Source organism: Gastrolobium bilobum, unplaced genomic scaffold (genome assembly GCF_033153095.1).
Source record: "Gastrolobium bilobum isolate Gb01-03AN ecotype WA unplaced genomic scaffold, APGP_CSIRO_Gbil_v1 utg1051, whole genome shotgun sequence".
In the NCBI taxonomy this organism is placed as follows: Eukaryota; Viridiplantae; Streptophyta; class Magnoliopsida; order Fabales; family Fabaceae; genus Gastrolobium; species Gastrolobium bilobum.
In genome coordinates this window covers 112781-139874 of record NW_026897568.1, presented here as the reverse complement: position 1 = coordinate 139874, position 27094 = coordinate 112781, and the positions used below count along the sequence as shown (strand labels likewise).

The window sequence follows — 27094 nt, the reverse complement described above, 5'->3', positions numbered from 1 at the left end:
GATGGATCAAATAGGAACCAAGCAATTTGAGGAAAGCTGGAAAAATTCAACACTCACACAAAATTGACAAGGCACAACATTTGCTTGAAATATACAAAGATGAATCTGTATTTAAAAAGAAATGTGTACGTGCTTTGGAGGGAAGTTAAGAAAATCAAACGTTTTTAAAAGAAAATTCATAATTATAGGACAAGGGTGAGAGAGTGTACAATGAGCAGGATCTTAATCATAGTCATCGTATTTAATTCTTAAATGGGTTCGTTTTTTCTGCAATTACTATAGATAAGTTATCTGCAGTAAGTCCAATACGACATCGTTTTGGGGCAGAAATCATGGTGTTTTTTTCATTTTAATTTATTTCAGAGTTATTATAGTCTTTATAATTATAATTTTTTAATATTTCAATCACAAAACGACGCTGTTTTGAAAGTAAATGCAGATAATTTATCTGCAGTAACTGCAGAAATATTTTTCTGTTATTAAATATAATACAAATTTTATGATTTAGATTAATTAAATGTTTCTATTTCAATCTTTGAAATTTTTCCTAAAATTATCACACTTGCTTCTTTGCTTCCCCGTGATATGTTCACATTTTCATGTCAATAATAATTTTCTAAAGCGAAATTAAGGACGGAAATAAGGAAGTAATTAATGTGAGCGAATCAATGTGATGTTAGCTGACATTCATATAGTTGACTTTCAAATTTGAGAAAATAAAATTTAGAATAAAAAATAGAATTTAAAGATTTGAAATAGCTAAAATCTCCATCAGATACTTGCACTAGCCCAAAAGCATAAAACATTCAGCAGGAATAACTCAGCGCCAAGTTACCAACTGAGCTGCACCCATTGGGTTTGACTTGCTTTTTCTTTTTGTTAATATAAAATAATAAAAAAAGAGCATGGATGTCAAAGACAAAGATAAAGACAAACCTACCAAACAACTGCACGCGTCACCCTCACATCAAGACATACACATGAACCGCGGCACCTTTTGCCCATGTTGATATGGGAACAAAATAACAAAAAAAAAAAAAAAACAATTTTATGTGCATTAAGAGTGTGTGTTGTATATCTTATTCCTTCAATAATAACACAAATTTTTAAACAAATTAACTTAGAATTTTACTATTAAATTATCAATTAAATTGTCAATGTTTTTAATTATGTTTTCATATACCACCAAGATTCATTGTTAAGATCATAACATTGATAATGATTATAATCGTAGCATTGATGATGATTATACAATCATTAATGTTATCATCGTAACAGTCATTAATGTTATGATTGTAAAATTGATGACTGTTATGATTAACGTTATAATCATCAACAATGCAACAATTGTAATCATCATCAATGCTACAATCGTAATCATCATTAATGTTATGATTATAATTACCATCAATGCTACAATTGTAATCATCATCAATGTTTCGATCATAACATTCAGCTTTCAAAAATTAATAAACAAGAAGAAAGTGAAATGTGATAAACTTTAATAACTGTTAATTATGTGATAACCTTCCGGGAAAGATTATACTTACTACCTATTTTTCTTAAACTTTAATAACTTTAAGAAGAAAGTGACATGTGATAACCTTCCCCGTGAAGGGAAAGATTATACTTAGTACCTACTTTTCTTACTACTTCTTATTACCAAATTTTAACCGCTGATTTCCGTCAATCTAACGGTTATAATTTATTAAAAGTTAATAATTAATTAATAAGTATGATTTCATAAATTATAACCGTTAGATTGACAGGAATAACGGTTAAGATTTGGTAGTAAGAAAAAGAGGTAATAAGTATAACATTCTCCGTTAATTATATACTTATATACTACCAAAACACACACACAATTTTGGTAAAGGGCTTGTATTTATAATTTTTTGGACAAATTTATATTTTGTATTAATTTGTTGAATACCTAATTAACTACTCTCGTTCACCAATAGTTTAGACAAATCTTTTAGAATCTTTCATTACAGGCCAAAATAATCTGTCGATAATTGTGTTTAAAATTAACTAGGATTTGAATGTTTTATAATTAACTAGGATTTCATTACATGCATGCTGCAATCAACCTTAGCTTCATACGATGGGTATAGATCATTAAACATTATAGTCTCCAGAGAAGATCCAGCAGATGCAGACCTATTATGAGTGTCAACGCGAGGTTGCGGAATCAATGAACGTGTTATGTATACACATTCGTAGTAGACCGCATCAAAAAATTCATGGCAACACAAACAAAGAAACAAAAAAAAAAAAAAAATTGCATGCAAATTTAAACAATTCAATTTTAGTGAAGAACAAGCCAATCACTCGCATTAATTACCGGATTGAAAAATGGAAACGCAGCAGATTTCAGTTCAACTAAGCACAACAAGAGTGAAAATGTGCCATTGGAATCGTAAAAAGCAGAAATTGAATATCGAATAGAAAATGAATTGATTTGAAGGTAACATAATGAAGGATCGAGCGTTGGCGCGAAGAGAGAGAGTGAGAGAGGGATAAGGTGGAGATCCAAAGTTGCAGTTGCGATTAGTTAGAGTGCTATCTGTATCTCATTCTCATTCTCCAGAAAGTTTTGGCAAACTTCAAAATAAATTAATTAATAAATTAAATGAAAATATAAAAAATAGTTATATCGAATTTTTCTTTTGGGGATGATTATACCTTTTACTACCTTTATTTATTTATTTTTTATCAAGGATAGTATATTATATATTTTCAAGCAATTTAAATAGCAAAATATAATGTCAAATTGTGGAGGTTTAAAAATCTGTGAAAATTAAATCATTTAGTGGAGAAAATTTATTCAATATATATATATATATATATATATATATATATATATATATATATATATATATATATATATAATATAAGGCATGATGCTTTGATACTGGGGTCAAACTTTAAAGTTTAACACCAAATCTTAACCGTTGATTTTTGCCAATCAACAGTTATCATTTAATGAAAATAATAATTAATTAATAAGTTTGATTCCCAATAAATGATAACCGTTGATTGACGGAAATTAACAGTTAGGATTTCATAGTTTGACACCGGTGTCAAATGATCTTATCCCTATATATATATAGGTAGGATCCTTTGACACCGGTGTCAAATTTTAATTTTGACACCTCATCTGAGAGCCTTAAGATAAAAAAAGATCAGCGACTCTGATTTGCAAGCATGTGACACCATTGATCTTTTTTGATCTAACGGCTCTCAGATGAGGTGTCAAACTTCAAATTTGACACTGGTGTCAAAGGATCCTACCTCTATAGGATCCTTTGACACCGGTGTCAAATTTTAATTTTGACACCTCATCTGAGAGCCGTAAGATCAAAAAAGATCAGCGACTCTGATTTGCAAGCATGTGACACCATTGATCTTTTTTGATCTAACGGCTCTCAGATGAGGTGTCAAACTTCAAATTTGACACTGGTGTCAAAGGATCCTACCTCTATATATATATATAGGAAAAAATATTTATGCAGTTAATGCAGATAAGTTATCTGCATTTATTCCTAAAACGACGTCGTTTTGGTATTGAAATCTTAAAAAGTTATAAATATAAAGACTATTATAACCCTGAAATAAATCAAAATTACAAAATACCATGATTTCTGTCCTAAAACGACGTCATATTGGGCTATATATATATATATATATATATATATATATATATATATATATATATATATATATATATATATATGGAGTTTATACTTTTTATGTAACATAAGATGAGAATTTTTGCAGCTCACATATAATCAGGTGGGCCCCATTGAAAATATTAAATAAAAAAATTAAAATTATTGGCACGTAAAACAATGTGAGTGTAGCATGAGAAGGCTCATCTTATGTTGCATAAGAAGTATAAACCCCATATATACATATATACGGCTACTAAATCATCACCGTACAAAGATGAATCAATAGTGATAAAGAAAGAGAGAGAAAAAAAAAATCATAACCATTCAAAGGTGAATCAATTAAAATAAGAAAATAAATAAATAAAACGACGTAGTTTTAATCGGAAATAAATATATGTCAAGTAGCTTGAGAAATATTTTTCTTATATATATATATATATATATATATATGATATTAAGAAATGATCAAATTAGTAAATAAAAAACGACAAGAACAAAGGAAAAAAATTGTGTGAAAGAAATATTTACACATCCAACAACGACAAGTCGACAACAATGTTATCATCCAAACAGCAGTCGCCGCGGTTAGCGTTAAATTTAATCTTATTTCCAACTGATATGCTTAATTATTATTGTGATACATTTGGTTAATAGGAATTACAACTAAATCTGTTTGTATAAATAACGAAAAACAATTAATTAATATGATAAAAATTAAGTAAATCTTCTTTAGTGAGGGCAGAGGTGTAGGAATTACATCTCAATTGATTATGGATGTCAATCATGGATAATTTTAGTATTAATTATGGATATGAGTCATTATAGATGATTGTTTCTGTAATGAATTAATGGTGATTAATTTTGTATTTACAATTATTGATTCCATATATGTGATTATTATTATTTTATTTATGGGATTAATTTATTAGTAATAGAGTGATACACAAGTGTGTGTGGCTGTGTGTGGAAGTGTTATTTTTTTTCATTTTAATCTTTCAAGGAACTATTATTTGATGGAAACTTTGAACGCAAATGACACAATTTTTTTCTTACTTAAAATGACCTAATGTTTAGGTGACAGAACATAATATTAAGTCTTGCGACTAAACAATTAACTTTTATATATATATATATATATATATATATATATATATATATATATATATATATGGGATAGGATATTGTGACACCCAAGTTATGTTACACCCATGTGACACCCAGTCAATCTCACCGTTAGATCGTTTATGTTGATCCAACGGTTATATTTATTTTCATCTTTGTATGGTCATGATTTCCCAAATTTAAAGTGAAAGCATTAAATATGGAAAATCATACTCATACAAAGGTAGAAATAAATATAAAATATTAAATTTGGGAAATCATGGCCATGATTAAAGATTTGTTTCCTTATATGAAACCATTTCTGCTGTAATTACGCATTTTCCTTTTATATACCTTTGATTTTATTTTAATTTTTCCCTCCACAGCATATGGAAATTTGTCTTTAAATACGGATTAATCTTTGCAGTTTCAATCAAATGCAAAAAAGTTGTCTTGTCAGGGCTTGTGTGGTGTGAGGGCTATTCCTTTTTCTTCTTGAAGCACTCCACACAAGATCTGATCTTTTTTGTTTGATCCATCATGATGAATCTTCGTTGGTGTTTCTTTGCTTGTCTCTTTCTCTTGGTGGGGTTGAAAGTAGAGCTAGCTAATGCTCAGATTTACAGAAAGGTTGGAAAAAAAATCCTTCCTTATACCAAAATAGTTGTGGATCAATCAGGGCATGGAAACTTCTCTACCATACAATCTGCTATTGATTCAATCCCTTCCAACAACAGACATTGGGTCAACATCAAAGTGAATGAAGGTACCTACAGGTAAATATTCTCCTCTATGAATTTCATATGAAATCATGCAGTATATGTTTTTTTGTTTCAGTTGTAAAATTTAAAATTGACCTAGAAAAACATAATATAATCAATTAAGATATGATAAAAAAATAATTTAATTGGCTAGGATTTAAAATTTTATTAGAAGATATAAACCAATCATGTATGATAGATTATTGTGATTTTTAATAATTCAATGCCTCAAATCTCAATGAACTGATTGAAAAACTTGTTTTATTTTGTGTTTTTTTTTTTCAGAGAAAAAGTGAAGATTCCTCTGGATAAGCCTTACATTATACTAAAAGGAGATGGAAAGAGGTCAACTTTAGTTGACTGGGATGACCATACGGCAACCGATCAAAGTCCTACATTCTCAATCTTGGCTGACAATATTGTTATCAAATCCATGAGCTTTAGGGTAAGAATTGCTCTACTTGCTGCTTCATTTAAAACTTTTTTATTTTCTTTCAATGGACAATGCTCAATGCTCTAAAAACTTCGTGATGATAATAATGCATTAATTTTTATTTTAAATTATAAATATGTTATTTTTTATTTCTTGTATATTCCACCACAATTTTGACCTATATGTTTTTGTAATGCATGTGTGCACAGGAAGTGTGTGTTTGGTTGCCCTTGTTTCACATTTGTTTTCTCGTCCCCTATTCTAGTGTCAAACTCAAACTAGGAATGTATTAAGAACTAGAATTATTTAACTAAGGTACAATATTTTGGTCTTTAGTGGTTGGTGGAGTTAGTTCAAAACCCACTCATAAGAATTAATTTTATTTTTGACAAAGAATAATATATAATATTGATTTGATTAAAATATGAACAATTCTTTGGTTAATAAATATTAGAATTCTAGGCATAATCTATTTATTGCCCTGTAACTATTGTTATAGAAGTTTATTTGCAGAAACTTTCCCCCCTAAAGTATTATATATGCACAATTGTCTTTCGTCATTTTCACTTCTTGATCTGTTATTTAGTGCGACTCAATTTTTTTCTGGATGGACATTCACTTTTTCCCAGAGATTATAGATATGAATACATTTTAAAATTTTAATTTCAATACAATTAAAATTATTTAAAGTTCTCAACTAATAGAAAGTTTCCTTAATATTAAGTTTAGACACATGATTTTAATTTCATAAAAATTAGCAATGAAAATAATAAAGTTTCCCTAATTAATAATAATAATTATCCATAATCTCACTTAGAGTTATCGAATTATTATAAATTACTAGTGCATTATTCGTGCGATGCACGGAGAAAAAAATTAAATTTTTTATTCAACAAGGATAATGTTTGGTTAAATTAGTACAAAAACTTTTAATGATTGTGTATGCACTAGTGTATGTCATTGTTCAAAATTTTTGTACGTAAAGTTTCCTTAATATTAAGGTTTAGACACATGATTTTAATTTCATTAAAATTAGTTAATGAAAACAGTCAATTAAATAGAAAGTTTCCTTAATAATAATGTATGGACACGTGAGTATGGGTAATGGATATTTTGTTGAAACTTTACAAAATTTTAACATGTGAATTTTGTATTTCTTTATTTTTATAAATATTCACAAATTTTGATATAACAATTTTTTTAATATTTAACCATTCAGTATCATTGAGGATTTCACGTAAAAAATTTGATTGAAGATATATATATATATATATGTGTGTGTGGGTGAAGATTTACTTAATAGATTGTCTCTATAGAAATCTCCTTTTTGTTGGTTCTTAATCTGTGTTTAGTTTTCTATTCTTTATTTTTTGTGGGGTTGAATCTATGTTAATTTTTGTAGCCCTTTTCATCAACCCAAAAAAATATTGAGTTGTGATAGAGTTCTAAAATTTGTCTCTTAATGTGAACCAGAATTCATACAACAATCCAATGAATAGTAATCCCGTAACACCTGCCGTAGCTGCAATGGTAACGGGCGACAAGTGTTACTTTTTTAGAGTTGGTTTCTTTGGTATGCAAGACACTTTGTGGGACGAATCGGGAAGACATTACTACAAGCTTTGTACCATACAAGGTGCTATTGATTTTATCTTTGGCAGAGGCCAGGCTTTATTTGAGGTAATACTAAAGCTATTTATTTTTCTCTTGTTCATGTTTATGCCTATGAAAATAATTAATTAATAGCATTTGTGTGCATGTTAAGATTTGAGTAATTAATTATTTTGAATATTATAAGCATTAGCAAAACCATGATTCTATAGTATAACTCATTTATTTATTTGTTTTTGTAGAGTTGTGCCATATATGTTATTGATGGGGCACTAGGTCCAGGTTGGCCTGGTTATATCACAGCACAAGGGAGATCAAGTCCAAAAGATTCAAATGGTTTTGTTTTCAAAGATTGTAAGGTGTTTGGAACTGGGTCAATTTACTTGGGAAGGGCATGGGGAGATTACTCTAGAGTTCTCTTCTACAATACCTATATGTCCTCCATTGTACAACCTAGTGGTTGGGATGCATGGTATTCCGCTGGACACGAGTAAGTTCACTTTTTCTTACTCTTGTTTTCTCAACAAAAGCGTAGTTATGTGACTACATTAATTCATGTTCAACATATATAATAAGGGAAAAAGAACTATCATTTTGAATGACACACACTAAACCCATATAATAATGCTAGTTTAATATGTAGAACTTAACATAAAACTTTCTACTAGAAACGCTTGAATTGTAACTTGTACGGATGTTTTATCTTTGGGAAAATAGTTTGTCCTTTTAATGGACCCAAGTTATGTCATTTTATCCTCTTCTAACTATGTATTTCAGGGAGTTATAGTTATAATATTAAAGTTGTATTTTTTCTCACTCTTCATAAAAAAATACAACTTTAATATTATAACTATGTATTTCCCAGAATATATAGTTATAAGGAGATAAAATGACTTAATTTAGATTTTTTAAAATGGCAAAATGTTTCCCCTCTATCCTTATATTGTAAAATAGATCCCAGGGTAATAAAGAAAAGTTAATTTCTTCCTTTTTTTAGAAAAAAAATTAGATGTGTTTTATGGAAATGGATAATGTATCCATAGTTATTAAAACTAGATCGACCCGGCCGGGTCGACCCGAGAATCGATAAACCGGTCATATAACCAGCCCGGTAGAAGCAATAGACCGGTCATGCATCAGAATCGGTGCGACTCGATCCGACCCGGCCGGTTTTCATAAAAACGGTGACCCGGCCCAGTCCTAAAAAAATTCTAATTTTTTTTTTCAAAAAACATCATAATAGACATATTTGGATTTTTTTACCTATTGACTTACATAAGTTATGTACCTTCAATTATGTATTATGCAGAAAATTTTGAATTAATTTATAGTTAGAGATGTCATTTTCTGAACCTAAAGCCTCGTATCACGATCATTATATTTTTGTTTGATTTTTTATTTGATAATAATATGTGATTTATTATTTTTTGTATTAAAATATTTGAAATTTTTATCATTTTTTTTAGATATGTGAGTATGTTTATAATTTTTTAATATAAATTATAAAATTGTATATAATTACCGGGTCATGCGGTTGAACTAGTGATCCACTGGTTGAACTAGTGACCCAGTGACCCGGTACCTCGACCGGGTCTATGACCGGGCCGGTTTTAATAACATTGTCGGTATCATTTAACATTATCACCTCATGTAGAAGAATCCTAATCATCAAGTACCAAATTAAATGTGAAATTTTTTGTAACTTCCTATTCATATATATTTTTTTTCTCATCCCTGATCACTGTTGATTCACTTGTAGGATACTCTCATATCACATTATCATATTAAATAACAAATGAGAGGATTCACACCCGTTTTTACGTTACAAATGAAATTGAACATACCTAAAAGAAAAAAAAACACTTTAATACATCTTTATTTGAAAATATTTGACATTATTTTCAGTAATTTTTTTTTTCTTTAAGAATACAACACGTCAACGTTTTGTTTTGTTTTGTTTTTTTTTCCTTTTGTATGTCTTTTAATTTCTCTGCTAGGGGATTCATTTTTTGATATAAAAAATTGCAGGGATCGCATAACGTTTGCGGAGTATGACAATTTTGGACCTGGTGCTAAAACATCCAAGCGAGTGAATTGGACTACGAAGTTGGGTTTATCAACAGTTAAGGAGTTAGCAAGTTTGAAATTCATTGACACTGAAGGATGGGTTGACAGATTAAGAATTATTGGTAGGGTTCCGAATAAAATAAAAAAGAAAATTAAGAGTATCTTTAGCTGAAATTGCATGAGAAGAACCACGGTAGTTTGTGTTCATAACCATGTATTTCTTTCATTTAGTAATTTGTTTATCTCTTTTAGTTGTGATTCATTGATGACTTGGTCATTGGAGACTCTTATATTCCAATTACTCATTTATTTTTATTTAATAAGTTCTTTTGCTCTTTTTCTTTGTGATATCCATTGATGAGTTGTTTAGTTGAAGTTAGAGACTTCTTTTTCCAATTACTCATTGGAGCATTAACCAAAACTTCCTCGTGTAAGGTCTTTGTTTTTAGTGGCCTTTTGACGCGTCGTCCAAGCGTTGAAATCTATATGTGCCACACCCTTAATGTCACCAACTCTAAGAACTAGTAATTTATAATAATTCGATCACTCTGACAACCAATAAAATAAAATATTAAAATCATTTCTACTGAGATAAAAAAAATGGATTTATACACACAAAAAAAACAGAAAATTGCTGAAATGAAACACTTCACTCTTTCTTTTCTTCCAGCTGAAATGTGGAAATAAAATAATTATTGTATAAACAGAATAACAAATTAAACTTATACAAGAAAGTTAGCTTGCAATCCACTGTCAATATTCATACATATTTATATTTTTTTATTAACCAAAATTCAGTTATCACTTGTAGTCTTTAGATTACTACTTTTGACAATGTATCTTAATGTCTGTTGCTCTTTGGCCCATTTGCAAGTGATCTTTAATCTCTATTTTTTAGGTGAAATTCAAAGTCAAATATTAAATCTGAATTTTATTTTCTCAAATTTTAAAGTAAATGATATGAATATCACCTAACATCACATTAATTCTCCCACGTTGGGACTTTTTAATTACTTTCCTATTGCCCTTAATTTTGCTTTAGGAACTCATCATTGGCATAAAAAATATATCGACACAAGGTGGAAGCAAATTAGAATAAAGTAATCACATGTTACAAAATTTGTATTATTTTTAAGAATTAATTATGATACTAATAAAATAAAGTAGCATTTAAAACCTAGAAGAGAAAGGGAAGATGAAGATCTTCCGTCTTGATCGATCGAATCCTGGAATCTCCACTCTCTTTGTTGTTTTTCTCCTCTTGATTGTCAGAAAAGTTGTTCTTCTTCTGTTTCTCCATCCTTTTATTAGGTTTTGGGAAAACCTCTTTTCACTTGCACCCCAATTGGGCCTTATTTTGGGTGATTCGCAGTAAAAATTATATCGCCCACGCACGGGGCACCAAGCCTGGCGCCCCAAACTTGGGAGAAACAGAAGATGAATCTGTCAACGGCGCCCCGGGCACCAACTCTGGAGTGCCGTGCGCCAGTCCCGCGCGCCGTGCGCCAACTCCCGCGCGCCGGGCGCCGGGTTGGCGCTGTGCGCCACCTCCCGAACGCCGTGCGCGGCCGAAACAGAAGCAAATCGTCACTTTGGCGCCCCGGGCGCCAACTCTGGAGTGGCGTGCGCCAGTACCGCGCGTCGTGCGCCAGCGAAAAATTTGGTTTCTCCATTTTTGCTCCTTTTTGCGGCGTTTCCTACAATTTAACATATAACTTGAGTGAGATGATGATTGAGAAGAAATAATCAATATTTATTGCATTTAATGACTATTTTCACACATTTATTATTAATTCCTTGCTTCTTTTAAGTTAGAAAACATCATCTGCTAGACTCACATCAATGATCCTTTGATACTAGGGTCAAACTTTAAAGTTTAATACCAAATCCTAACCGTTGATTTCTGCCAATCAACAGTTATCATTTATTGAAAATAATAGTTAATTAATAAGTTTGATTCCCAATAAATTATAACCGTTGATTGACGGAAATTATCAGTTAGGATTTCGTGTCAATTTTCAAAGTTTGACACCGGTGTCAAATGATCTTATCCCTATATATATCTATATATATATATATATATATATGGAAAAATATTTATGCAATTAATGCAGATAAGTTATCTGCATTTATTCCTAAAACGACGTCGTTTTGGTATTGAAATCTTAAAAAGTTATAAATATAAAGACTATTATAACCCTGAAATAAATCAAAATTACAAAATATCATGATTTATGCCCCAAAACGATGTCACATTGGGCTTACTGCATTTAACTTATCTACAGTAACTGCAGAAAAAGTGAACTCATATATATATAGGTTCATTTTTTCTGCAGTAACTGCAGATAAGCTATCTGCAGTAAATCAATACGACGTCGTTTTGGGACGGAAATCATAGTATTTTTGTAATTTTAATTTATTTCACGGTTATAATAGTCTTTTACTTAATAATTTTTTGAGATTTCAATACCAAAACGACGTCATTTTGGGAATAAATGCAGATAACTTATCTGCATTAACTGCAGAAATATTTTTCCCATAAATATGTATATATATATATGTATGTATATATACGGCTACTAAATCATCACCGTACAAAGTTGAATCAATAGTGATAAAGAAAGAGAGAGAAAAAAGAAATCATAACCATTCAAAGGTGAATCAATTAATACAAAGAAATAAATAAATAAAACGACGTAGTTTTAGAGTGACCGGAGATAAATATATCTCAAACAGCTTGAGAAATATTTTTCTTATATATATATATATATATATATATATATATATATGATATTAAGAAATGATCAAATTAGTAAATAAAAAACGACAAGAACAAAGAAAAAAATTGTGTGAAAGAAATATTTACACATCCAACAACGACAACAATGTTATCATCCAAACAACAGTCGTCGCGGTTAGCGTTAAATTTAATCTTATTTCCACAAGCTCAAAGTCCAATCACAGCAGATCACAATCTGATATGGACCAAATATAAATCAATAAACATGTACCACATGCATACACATTAAAGACAACGCCTTTTCATTACGTTTTCAAGTCTTAAAGCTTCTAACAAAGCCACAAGCCCTTAATCTCATGATTCTGGCTTAATCCATTAAATACAGAAGTTCAACTTCATCAATCTAGGGTCTACAAACCCCCAATAGCCTACTGTATGCACAGCACAGCTACTGTTCTGCGAAATCCCAGAATATCTGGATACTCCTCGGGACCATATCCGGATATGCAATATCCGGATATCTCACTGTACATATCCGGATATTCAATATCCGGATATCGAGAATCCCATATCCGAATATACAATATCCAGATATCCCAAAACCCCATATCCGAATATATATATCCGGATATCATATCCGGATATCCCATATCCGAATATTCCACGGGCAGATATCCGGATATTTCACGGCAGAATGCAGTTTCTGCATTTCCGTGAAGATATCCCTTAAAGGTTCCCTTTTACCGATTTTAAACACCTAATCATGCATTTCTAGGTGTGTTAAGCCTTACCCAACAACAAGTTATCATCTTTTAACCTTAACATGCATCAAGCTTCCATTTTTAAGCCTTAAAACTCAAGTTAAAGGTTGGTACAACATACCAAGACTCAAAACTCAGAATGGAGATGCTCTTGGAGCTCAACACAGCTCCTCACAATTCTGACTAAGAAGGTGCACGAAAATGCACAATAGATGGCTCCTTTCTCCACAAAGATAGGCACTAGGAGTTCACAAATGGCAAGACCAAGGCTTCCACTACTCAACCTCCAAACTTAGCCCTCAAGACTGACTCAAATAGTGGCTAAGACTCAGAAAAGACCCTTCTTTCACTCCCACAAGGCTGCTCCCAAGTGTTTACAAGGTGGAAATGTGAAGAAACTCAAGAAAGATCACAACTTGGCTCAAGAAATGGAAGGGAAAGCCAATGGAACAATAACCAGCAAATGGTCAGCCCCAACTCACGTAGAGAAATCTGATCCTAGGGTTTTGTGCCCATAATGGGAGTATTTATAGCCAAAACTCACTTAAGCACGCAGTATTAACTTTAATTGCTACGCTTATCATTTTAATCCCAAACTTTGGATTATGAAACTACATAATTTTCTAAGAATTAACATATTTTTCTTATAATTTTCTGAGCAACTTTCTGGTACACGCTTTTCCAAGTCAGTACCGGTTTCTAGCACCAGTTCTCAATATTTGGACTTGAAACTCGATTTACAAGTCCTACATATTATTCTAGTAATTATCATGTACTTAATTTAATTTTCTGGGATACTTTTTCGGTACACAGTTATACCGACTAGCAGAACCGGTATCTGCACTTTTCTTCCGAAAAGCGACTTTCAGCATTCTTAATCACTTATTATGATTATTAAGCCTCATAAATAATTATTAGGATCAATTATGGAATCATTTCTTATTTTTGTATAATTAATTAATTAAATATCTTAATTAACGGTGCGGGTTCTTACATATAGGGTGTGCGAGTTTATATCGAACATGGGGTGCATACGTGAGGAGTTTAATAGTGAAAACTGTGCACATCTCTTGAGTGATTTATAGTGCATCACGTAGCTGATGATTATTTGTTTATGTGCAAGTAACGTACACTCCTTGTGCATGTCTTGTTACATTATTTTAAAAAATATATATATATTTCCTTTTCCATCAATTTTGTACTTTGTTTGTTTAAGTAGCATTAAAATGGTCAAAAGACCAATTATTTAAGAGATGATAAAAATAATTTAGTTGATTGTGATTTAAAAATTATAATTAAAAGATCTTAATGAATTAAGTACGATAGATTATTGAGATTGTCAATTATTCTATCTATCTTTCAAATCTTAATGGATTAAGCAAAGTATGTTTTGTTTTTTTTCAGGGAAAAAGTGAAAATTCCATTTGACAAGCCTTACATCCCACTAGTAGGAGAGAAAAATAGGAACACTATTGTTGATGGGAATGACCATGCTTCAACCGCTGAAAGTCCTACGATCGAATTCCTGGCTGACAATATTTTTGTCAAATACATGAGTTTTAGGGTGAGAAATATTCTAATTGTTGTTTCATTTAAATCTGTGATGAAATAATATTAACGGTTGAATTATCTGCGGGAATCATGTGATATATTTAATTAAATTCTAATAATAACCATTTATGTATCTTACTAAAAATTCCATTTACCTCTGTCAATAAGGCAATGTTTTAGATTGAAGCTTCTCATTTTCAAATAATAATAATAGCAATTCATTTATTTATGTTTCAAATTATAAATAATGCTATCTTTCATGTGTAGTATGTCCCACCTTGTCTAACACCTATGAATTTTAAATTCCTAATTATTGTAGTTTAGTGATACATATGAATTGTCCAGATATTAATATTTCAGAAGCTTATTTGTAGAAACTTTTATATTATTTTTTCCCCTAATATTTTTTATTTTTTTGGATTTCAACATTTCACTTTTTGATTTTTGATTTTTTTTTGGGTAAGCATTGGTCTTTTATTTTTTTTGTTACAGAATCTATGTTTAGTTTTGTAGTCTTTTTTTTTTTTTAAATAGTTTTGTAGTCTTTTTTATTTGTTATCAATCCTAAGAGTATTGAGTTGGGATAAAGTTCTTAAATTTGTCTCATTATTCTGACCAGAATTCATACAACAATCCATTAAAAATTAATGACTTGGCAAGTGACATGGCACCTGCGGTAGCGGCGAAGGTATGCGGTGACAAAATTTACTTTTATAGAGTTGGCTTTTTTGGTTTCCAAGACACTTTGTGAGACGAATCAGGAAGACATTACTACAAGTATTGTACCATACAAGGTGCCGTTGATTTTATCTTTGGTGCAGGCCATGCTTTGTTTGGGGTAATAATAGTCAATTATAATTATGTATTAAGGGTAATATATAGTTATAATTTTAAAAGTTATTTTTTTCTCTCTCCTCAAAAGTCTGTCGATTGATGTAGCGAAGAATTTTTTTTAATATTATAACGATGTACTACTCATAATACATAGTTGTAATTGATAGCATATAAGAAATTTTTTTACAGCAACCTAAGAAGTTGAGCCAACTTACTTTATCTCTTAGTTTATGTTTATGCCTATTATGAAAATTGTATTTATGTATGAGTAGTTTTTTTAGATAAACTACGGATTTGCAAAACCATGATTCTATGTATAATTAGTTTGTTTATTTTTTTCAAAGGTGTTCCATATCTGTTATTGATGCGGCACTGGGTCCAGGTAGGCCTGGTTATATCACAGCACATGGGAGAAATAATCCAAACGATGCAACTGGTTTTGTTTTCAAAGATTGCAAGGTTTTTGGAAATGGGAAAACTTACTTAGGAAGGCCTTGGAGAGATTACGCTAGAGTTCTTTTCTATAACACCTATATGTCCAACATTATAAAACCTACTGGTTGGGAACCATGGCATTCCGTTGGACAAGAGTAAATTCCCTCTTTCTTAGTCTTGCTTTTTTTTCCAACATATTTATATGAAAATATTTATTCATGCTCAACATAAAGTAATGCTAGTTTTATAGAAAAAATGAGTGAAAGTATAGTGGTGAACAGAGAGAGTTTGTATGAAGACGAGGAGTTTGATCATCATCAAAGGAAACTTGCAGCACTTCTTGTATCAAAGGTATTGTTCAGTTAACTGATAAGCTGGAATTTTGCTATTGAAAATTTGTGTGCTGTCGTCTTTGCTTAATGAAGCCATTTCCTTTAAATAGCTTGGTTGTTAACTTAGTGTCAAATTAACTTAGAGGAAGAAAGAATGAATGAAAGTATAGGAAATTGTTCACTAGTTTGCAATGTTTGAGATCTCAACTAGTTTGGGTTAAAGGTGTTGATGATGTTGATATTTGCAATATTTGAGATGCGGGAAATATGTATCAGTTTTCCACCTTTTAATACCATTCCCGCTTGTCAGACCAGCGAAATTGTGACGTGGCATTTTGACAAAAAAAATTTCTGACGTGGCAATCCGGTAATTTTTTATTAAAAAGGTGGCAACATGGTCAATGACCCATGAAAGTGTATATATTTCAAAGTTCAAAAAAGATCATCATGTCATGCTGCAAAAGCCTATGTAGTCACACACGAGACAGGTGCGTGTTTATTCTACTCTAGGGAATGACTGCTATGACAAGTGAGGGTTCCCTCCCTAAAAAACGGTCTTCCACTTGCATTTGCATGCCCTCTCCTAATGCCTTGACCCCTATACTGTGTGGTCCCCTAAACTTGCTTGAATCCATGGCTAAATTATCTTAGTTTTGACCATTTTGCTTGAGCAAGAATTTTTTTTTGTTTTTTGTTTTTCTTAAATGTTTGGACAATACTAATTGAGTTAATCTTAATAAGAAAATTGGTTGGAAGAGGTATTAAGTATAATCTTCTACTTGTTTAAATTTATATTTTTAAGTTTTCACCAATAAAATAAAATACATTTTTTAAGTATATTGATTTTCTCAATGATTTTTTCTAATTACCAAATCTATATATATTTTTATTTTTAAGGTTCATTGAACACTTTCACAAATGTTTCCTCCAAGATTGACACCACCGGTTTTAAATATTGGGGAAAAAAGACGAAGGGCGAACTGTGGCCGAAGATTAAAACATAGAATCACAATTTAAGAGGACTTGAATATACTTAAGGGTTGTTAGTTTATCGTTGTCGTAGTTAGATCTCAGGATTTAATAATTCAATTTTTCATAGTTGTAATCATAGTTATTAATATCTTACGATACACGATATAATACGATTCATAAGCTTAATGATATGTATCATGGAATATATCATAAAGAGGTTTATATCAAACGATACGATATGTGTATCATATGATACGATATATGTATCATACGATACAAAAATTAAATTAAAATTTATAATCTTAATATAAAAGAAATAAATGAAGATTTTATTTGCGGTTTAAATTAAAAATAATAATTAAAAGGGTCTTTTTTGGAAGAGGATGATGGATTAGTTATGTTACTGATAGAGAGTGATAGTGATAGTAGTGATAATATTAGTCTTAATGATTGATGAGTAGGAGAATAATTGGTTTGCACTTTAATTATTTATGTATTTTGTTTATTGTATCTTTTTTGGAATTTGAATTTATATGATATTAATTATATTATATATTTTTAAATTACTTTTTATAATATTTCTGTATCTTACGAATTGATACGTTTCATAATACGCGATACAAAAATTCTGTCAAATAATACACGATATGTATTGCGATTCAACAATCTTGATTGTAATTTATTAAGAGGTGAAGAGACTCAAATCTAAAATTGAATTAATCAAGTCCAATAGGGCTTTAGTTATTGGTTGATAACTTGATATTTAACAAAAATTGAATATAGATTATATATATTATGTTATTCTTATATCAGTATAAGAATAAGAAATCTTATATCAAATCTTAGTTATTAATTTGCTTAACTATAACTGTTGATATATATATTAATTTTTTATTTGTATAAAATTTTGTATACCCAACTTAAATATACTTGATAAGTCTCTTAAATGAGACTTGAAACATATGGTTTTAATGTGCAAATAGAAATAAAAGAATACTTTTTATGTTAGTAAAAGCCCCAAATTTACACTGAGTTGAATTTATTGATTAAAGTGCTAATGGGCTGTAACATTCCATTTTTCAGGCCCATTTTCCTTTTTCATCAGAAATACCCATTAGAGGAAAGAAAAGAAGTCAGCATAAAAAAAAAGAAGTACAGGGAAGTGATGAGCCGGACCTAAAAAAGCCCAAAAGGAAAGGAAGAAAGAAAGCAAGAAAAGGAAAAGAAAAAAAGGGAAGGAAAGAGAAGTCTGCGGCAGAAACGTGAAGAAAAGAAAAGAAAACGCAAACCCTAGCGAACCCACGTCGTGCAATCAGAACCCACTTCAGCCATCCCTAATCCCTGCCCCAAATCGATTCAGAAGGTCAGAATATCCTTTGTCCACGGTTCATCTTGACCCATACCCACAGTCCATGAAGAAAAAGAAATCACGAAAACCCTAGCCACTATTTTTGGATTCAGAAAAAGCCAAACAAAGATCCGTTACTTAGTGGATGCTGGAGCGATTGTGAGCACACGTTATTGTACGGGTTGAAGGAACGACAATTCCATCCGATTTGTAAGAGCAGAGGAGTGGAGCACTGTGGGGACCACTCATTTGCAGCAGCGCGTCATATTGCTGAGCTGGAGAAAAAGAGGATAGTGTGCAAAGAGCCCTATAAAAAGGGAAATAGGAGTGAGTCATCGGGGCTGCTCTCTTCTGTTTCTGATTTATGGTTTTTCTTAGTTTTTGTTTTCTGAATAATTTTTGATTTTCTTTTAATTTCTGTTTTGTAATGAGATTCTGGTTCATTTGATGAACTTGATGCATGTCTTTACAGCACTGAGATTGCCGGTTGTTAGGCCAGTGCTGTAATTTTAGTTTTTAGAATTTGTATTTTGTGATTTCTGTAGTTCTCTGTTACTGTGTGTAAGCCTCATCCATATGGATAGTGGCTAACTTTTTAGAGGTTGGGTTTAGGTGATACCCAAACCTCAATGCTTGTCAAATATTTGATTTCCTGGTTTTAATGTTTATATCTCAGTTGTTTAATGTTGTTTCTAATGTTTAAAATTATCTGCATTTTGGCCAATTGTCAGATGTTTGGTTAGGATTTAGTTGTTGAGAAACAATTAATTCTGGATTCTGCATTAGACACATGGACTTAGATGAGAAATCATCTAAGGGATCTCAATTCAGAAATGAATGAGTCCTCATGTAATATTGGACCTGAATCTCAAGAGTCCTAATCCCACTTGGCATAGAGATATGGAAGTGGGCAACTTTGGGATAAAATAATTTTTAAGAGATTAAAAATTAACAATACAGTCCTGTTAACTGAGAATCTTAGAATGAGCTTTTTGTTAATCAAATTATTTTTCAAGCACTGTGGGGAAGGAGAGCCAGAACTCAACCCACCTTTTTAAACCTCTTTATCAATTCAGATTTTCCAATTTCCTTTGTTATTTCATATTTCAATCTCTATTCCGTTTTCAAAATTTTTGTCACATCTTTCATTTAAGTTGCTCCATTCTTCATTCTTATTTTATAACTTAGGAAAGTAATTCAGAAAAATTTTAAAAGAAAAGTGAACAGTATTATTTTAGATCCATTCTAGATTATTCTTACCTTACAATTTTTATTTCTTTTATTTTCAAATATCAACTCAGTTTTAAGCAATTACAAACTTTAGTCATTTCAAAACGCCAACGATCCTTGTGGGAACGATATCTGGGACTTATAACAGCCCTATATTACTTGTTGTCGCGTATACTTGCGCGCATTACTTGCACAACTGTTAGCAAGGCAACAATACTCAGGTCGTTCAGGATCACATAACAGAGAAGTTTCAATTAATTGAGTCCTAATCGAATCTTCAACGTAATCATTCTTCAGTCTTTTATTATTCTGATTTCTGATTTTAATTATGGTTCCTTTATTATAAGCGAAGGCATATTTTCATCCAAATACTCCACTAAATTCAATGAATCCGGTCCTGGACTACTTATCCTTTCTGTCTGCCCATAAGAAGTTTTTGACTTGAATGGCGTTCAGACTTCAGACAATCGTGTTAGATTTTCTTTGCCTTTCTATTGACTATATGGAGATAAGAACATCTGTTAGATTTTTTTTAGTTTTATTTTTTAGAGAAATTTAAAGTCTTAATTCCAGAATTTGCATCGAATCGGATTAGTCGTAAAACGATAAACGGATTGAATTATCTCAACAAAAAAAAAATTGTTGAAATCCACAAATATATACCTCCAAGATATGGGGCGAAAAGAAGAAGAATACCATGGAACATTTGGTACACGGTTTTTTTTTTTGAATTTTTGAGAAATTGAATTTTTTTAAATTTTAAATTTTTGAATATTATCGTAAACTGAATGTGAAAATCATATTTTTGAAAATCGAAATTCTGGGATAAAAATAATTTCTCCTCTACCAAACGCTCCATAAATGTACAAGTTATGCTTGTTGAGAATGAAATCATGGACTAAAGATTAAAACATATAATTCAAGTGAAATATGGATCGGTACAACATAGAATCCTGATAAATTTGTAGAGTGTAAATGAGTTAAGTTTTGAATCAAGCATTTAACCTATATATGGGTGTATATCACTACATTTTCAGCAATATTTTATTTTTAAGTATATGAAACAGAAATGGTTAGAAATAATATTTAATAAATTCAGTTTATATTTTTTTTACACAAAAATAGAAACGAGCTTCTCTTTGATATATATATATATATATATATATATATATATATATATATGTATAGGGAGGGTTCTTTTGACTCAAAAGTAAGATTTTTAAGTGTTACTCTACATCTCAGCTGTTAATTGACGGAAATCAACGGTTGTCATTTATACTGTAATTAATAATTAATTAATTATGATAACTTCCTAAACTATAAGTCTTACTCTGGAGTCAAATGATCTCTCCCATATATATATATACATATATATATATATATATATATATATATATATATATATATGCTTCTTATGTCTGTAGGCGCAATTGGATCTACGGAAGCGTTTAGACCGTTGAGGTTTGGGACGCAACGAATCATCATCGTTTTCTATTTATCTCTTGTCGCGCAGATCTGTGCAGTATCTCCTTGTGTTTGATTCCTCTTTATGAATTGCTCTCCTTTGCACGAACAATATCCTTGAAGTTGACTAGTGGTAGATCTTTCAGATTATCTCTCACGGGGGAGTAGGGCTGGTGTGTGGGCACTCATTCACTACACAGAGATGACCTTACCTTAGCCTCTGCAATTACACAGTGAAGACCTAAGAGACTGATGACTATAATGTAGAATATATATGGGTTCCAAAAAACCCTAGCCCTAAATTGAATGGCTCTAGGATTTTTGGATTCTTCTTACACACTAGACTCAATTGGGCTTTAGTAAAAGAGCAAATCTCAACACTGTCATTCTTAGCAAGGTAGTATTCTTCCTTTGCAGTATGTTTCTCTCTCTCCTCTCCTTTCTTTCTTCTTTTAATCTCCTTAAAACATTTCTCCTTGTTGCTATCTCGGCAAGTATACTTATCATATAAGTAATAGAGTAATGAGTAGAGTTATTGTCTCACAAGGATTAATTGCACCAAACAATATTCTCACTATTCCCCTTAATTTGGACAAACCAATAGGTATAGAGAAGAATAATTTTTACTTGAAATAAAAATAAAGATAATTACAATTAAAATAAAACTCGAACACGAACGCAGAGAATTAAAACGAATTTTAAGAAATCAATAACGAGACTACAACTAGGGTATACTTCACATATGATCTCCCTTGAGTAGTTTAAATTAATTTCAATAATAATTTATCCCAATTGTTTCAAACAATTCATCTTCTAATTAATTGGTTAGTTAAATCCTAATGTCTTAGTACCTTTAACTATTTAACTCAATTAGAATCATAATGTCTTAGTAATTCCTTTCATATTAAGCTTTAAGCGCGACGAATTATGAAAGTTTGTAATTCCTACAAGCCTATATCTAGATCATGCAAGAATGAGTGTTTACCCTTGTTAGGATTAAAATTACAATATTTCTATTGTGAACCCTAACCCTCAAATCCCTATTTGAGTGATCAAGTCATACAAGAACTTGAAATAAAAGGGTATTTGAAATATTATTGAATCGTATTTGAATCTGTACATAGGGGTCTCTATTTATAGAGACTTCTTGACCTAATTTTGACCTAATGGGCTTGGCCCAATATACAAGTTAACGGACTAAATAAATACAAATAAATGACTACATAATTACTAATAAATGACTACATAATTACTATTTACAACAGCAATAAATGACTACATAATTACTAATAAATGACTACATAATTACTATTTACAACACTCCCCCTCAAGCTGAGGAATAGATATTTATCATTCCCAGCTTGCTAGCAAGTTCTTGAAATCTATCTGAAGGAAGCCCCTTTGTCAATAGATCAGCTAATTGACGCCCAGTGGGAATGTATGGAGTGGTAATCAACCCGCTATCAAGTTTCTCTTTGATGAAATGGCGGTCGACCTCAATATGTTTAGTTCGATCATGTTGAACTGGATTATGAGCTATACAAATAGCGGACTTATTATCACATAGCAGCTTCATAGGTCCCTCATATTTTATTTTTAGATCATCAAGTACAATTTTCAGCCACAGTAACTCACAAATGCCTTGAGCCATAGCTCGAAATTCAGCTTCTGCACTTGATCTGGCGACCACATCTTGTTTCTTACTTCTCCATGTCACCAAGTTACCACAAAGAAACATGCAATAACCAGTGGTAGAACGACGGTCAGTCACGGATCCAGCATAATCAGCATCTGTGTAGACTTCTAAAGATAGATTGCCATCACGTCGGAATAACAACCCTTTACCAGGAGTACCTTTTCGATACTGAAGAATTCTCTCTACTGCCTGCATATGTTTCTCCTTTGGATCGTGCATAAACTGACTGACAACACTAACAGCATAAGCTAAGTCTGGTCTAGTATGGGCCAAATATTCCACGGGCAGATATCCGGATATTTCACGGCAGAATGCAGTTTCTGCATTTCCGTGAAGATATCCCTTAAAGGTTCCCTTTTACCGATTTTAAACACCTAATCATGCATTTCTAGGTGTGTTAAGCCTTACCCAACAACAAGTTATCATCTTTTAACCTTAACATGCATCAAGCTTCCATTTTTAAGCCTTAAAACTCAAGTTAAAGGTTGGTACAACATACCAAGACTCAAAACTCAGAATGGAGATGCTCTTGGAGCTCAACACAGCTCCTCACAATTCTGACTAAGAAGGTGCACGAAAATGCACAATAGATGGCTCCTTTCTCCACAAAGATAGGCACTAGGAGTTCACAAATGGCAAGACCAAGGCTTCCACTACTCAACCTCCAAACTTAGCCCTCAAGACTGACTCAAATAGTGGCTAAGACTCAGAAAAGACCCTTCTTTCACTCCCACAAGGCTGCTCCCAAGTGTTTACAAGGTGGAAATGTGAAGAAACTCAAGAAAGATCACAACTTGGCTCAAGAAATGGAAGGGAAAGCCAATGGAACAATAACCAGCAAATGGTCAGCCCCAACTCACGTAGAGAAATCTGATCCTAGGGTTTTGTGCCCATAATGGGAGTATTTATAGCCAAAACTCACTTAAGCACGCAGTATTAACTTTAATTGCTACGCTTAGCATTTTAATCCCAAACTTTGGATTATGAAACTACATAATTTTCTAAGAATTAACATATTTTTCTTATAATTTTCTGAGCAACTTTCTGGTACACGCTTTTCCAAGTCAGTACCGGTTTCTAGCACCAGTTCTCAATATTTGGACTTGAAACTCGATTTACAAGTCCTACATATTATTCTAGTAATTATCATGTACTTAATTTAATTTTCTGGGATACTTTTTCGGTACACAGTTATACCGACTAGCAGAACCGGTATCTGCACTTTTCTTCCGAAAAGCGACTTTCAGCATTCTTAATCACTTATTATGATTATTAAGCCTCATAAATAATTATTAGGATCAATTATGGAATCATTTCTTATTTTTGCATAATTAATTAATTAAATATCTTAATTAACGGTGCGGGTTCTTACATATAGGGTGTGCGAGTTTATATCGAACATGGGGTGCATACGTGAGGAGTTTAATAGTGAAAACTGTGCACATCTCTTGAGTGATTTATAGTGCATCACGTAGCTGATGATTATTTGTTTATGTGCAAGTAACGTACACTCCTTGTGCATGTCTTGTTACATTATTTTAAAAAATATATATATATTTCCTTTTCCATCAATTTTGTACTTTGTTTGTTTAAGTAGCATTAAAATGGTCAAAAGACCAATTATTTAAGAGATGATAAAAATAATTTAGTTGATTGTGATTTAAAAATTATAATTAAAAGATCTTAATGAATTAAGTACGATAGATTATTGAGATTGTCAATTATTCTATCTATCTTTCAAATCTTAATGGATTAAGCAAAGTATGTTTTGTTTTTTTTCAGGGAAAAAGTGAAAATTCCATTTGACAAGCCTTACATCCCACTAGTAGGAGAGAAAATAGGAACACTATTGTTGATGGGAATGACCATGCTTCAACCGCTGAAAGTCCTACGATCGAATTCCTGGCTGACAATATTTTTGTCAAATACATGAGTTTTAGGGTGAGAAATATTCTAATTGTTGTTTCATTTAAATCTGTGATGAAATAATATTAACGGTTGAATTATCTGCGGGAATCATGTGATATATTTAATTAAATTCTAATAATAACCATTTATGTATCTTTTACTAAAAATTCCATTTACCTCTGTCAATAAGGCAATGTTTTAGATTGAAGCTTCTCATTTTCAAATAATAATAATAGCAATTCATTTATTTATGTTTCAAATTATAAATAATGCTATCTTTCATGTGTAGTATGTCCCACCTTGTCTAACACCTATGAATTTTAAATTCCTAATTATTGTAGTTTAGTGATACATATGAATTGTCCAGATATTAATATTTCAGAAGCTTATTTGTAGAAACTTTTATATTATTTTTTCCCCTAATTTTTTATTTTTTTGGATTTCAACATTTCACTTTTTGATTTTTGATTTTTTTTTGGGTAAGCATTGGTCTTTTATTTTTTTTGTTACAGAATCTATGTTTAGTTTTGTAGTCTTTTTTTTTTTTTTAAATAGTTTTGTAGTCTTTTTTATTTGTTATCAATCCTAAGAGTATTGAGTTGGGATAAAGTTCTTAAATTTGTCTCATTATTCTGACCAGAATTCATACAACAATCCATTAAAAATTAATGACTTGGCAAGTGACATGGCACCTGCGGTAGCGGCGAAGGTATGCGGTGACAAAATTTACTTTTATAGAGTTGGCTTTTTTGGTTTCCAAGACACTTTGTGGGACGAATCAGGAAGACATTACTACAAGTATTGTACCGTACAAGGTGCTGTTGATTTTATCTTTGGTGCAGGCCATGCTTTGTTTGAGGTAATAATAGTCAATTATAATTATGTATTAAGGGTAATATATAGTTATAATTTTAAAAGTTATTTTTTTCTCTCTCCTCAAAAGTCTGTCGATTGATGTAGCGAATAATTTTTTTTAATATTATAACAATGTACTACTCATAATACATAGTTGTAATTGATAGCATATAAGAAATTTTTTTACAGCAACCTAAGAAGTTGAGCCAACTTACTTTATCTCTTAGTTTATGTTTATGCCTATTATGAAAATTGTATTTATGTATGAGTAGTTTTTTTAGATAAACTACGGATTTGCAAAACCATGATTCTATGTATAATTAGTTTGTTTATTTTTTTCAGAGGTGTTCCATATCTGTTATTGATGCGGCACTGGGTCCAGGTAGGCCTGGTTATATCACAGCACATGGGAGAAATAATCCAAACGATGCAACTGGTTTTGTTTTCAAAGATTGCAAGGTTTTTGGAAATGGGAAAACTTACTTAGGAAGGCCTTGGAGAGATTACGCTAGAGTTCTTTTCTATAACACCTATATGTCCAACATTATAAAACCTACTGGTTGGGAACCATGGCATTCCGTTGGACAAGAGTAAATTCCCTCTTTCTTAGTCTTGCTTTTTTTTCCAACATATTTATATGAAAATATTTATTCATGCTCAACATACTATAATGCTAGTTTTATAGAAAAAATGAGTGAAAGTATAGTGGTGAACAGAGAGAGTTTGTATGAAGACGAGGAGTTTGATCATCATCAAAGGAAACTTGCAGCACTTCTTGTATCAAAGGTATTGTTCAGTTAACTGATAAGCTGGAATTTTGCTATTGAAAATTTGTGTGCTGTCGTCTTTGCTTAATGAAGCCATTTCCTTTAAATAGCTTGGTTGTTAACTTAGTGTCAAATTAACTTAGAGGAAGAAAGAATGAATGAAAGTATAGGAAATTGTTCACTAGTTTGCAATGTTTGAGATCTCAACTAGTTTGGGTTAAAGGTGTTGATGATGTTGATATTTGCAATATTTGAGATGCGGGAAATATGTATCAGTTTTCCACCTTTTAATATTTATGAGCATTGTATCTGAGGGGCAGATGTTTTCTCACTTCCATACAGTTTTTAATTTTTAGATACTGAAGTTGGTTTGATGCTTTGTTTTTAGATCTAATGTTTTAACTTTTGATCTTCAGGTCTTTTATTACTTGGGTGAACTTAATGATTCATTGTCTTATGCCCTTGGAGCTGGTCCTCTATTTGATGATTCAGACGATTCTGACTATGTGCATACCATTCTTGGTAAGAGTTATGATACAGTTTAATTTATTTGC

General features: G+C 31.3%; 2 protein-coding genes across 2 annotated transcripts; both read left to right on the top strand.

Annotated features, from left to right (window-relative positions):
* The first annotated feature begins 5318 nt into the window (after positions 1–5318).
* LOC133308175 (probable pectinesterase 29) lies at positions 5319–16127 on the top strand. The gene is made up of 6 exons (XM_061508779.1): positions 5319–5551; positions 5822–5981; positions 7443–7649; positions 7823–8070; positions 9609–9769; positions 15916–16127. Exons 1-6 carry the CDS (start codon positions 5319–5321, stop codon positions 16125–16127), a joined length of 1221 nt encoding a protein of 406 aa, XP_061364763.1.
* A 96-nt stretch (positions 16128–16223) lies between these two features.
* On the top strand, positions 16224–26367 carry LOC133308174 (probable pectinesterase 29). The gene is made up of 3 exons (XM_061508778.1): positions 16224–16319; positions 25559–25777; positions 26116–26367. Exons 1-3 carry the CDS (start codon positions 16224–16226, stop codon positions 26365–26367), a joined length of 567 nt encoding a protein of 188 aa, XP_061364762.1.
* Positions 26368–27094: the final 727 nt, after the last annotated feature.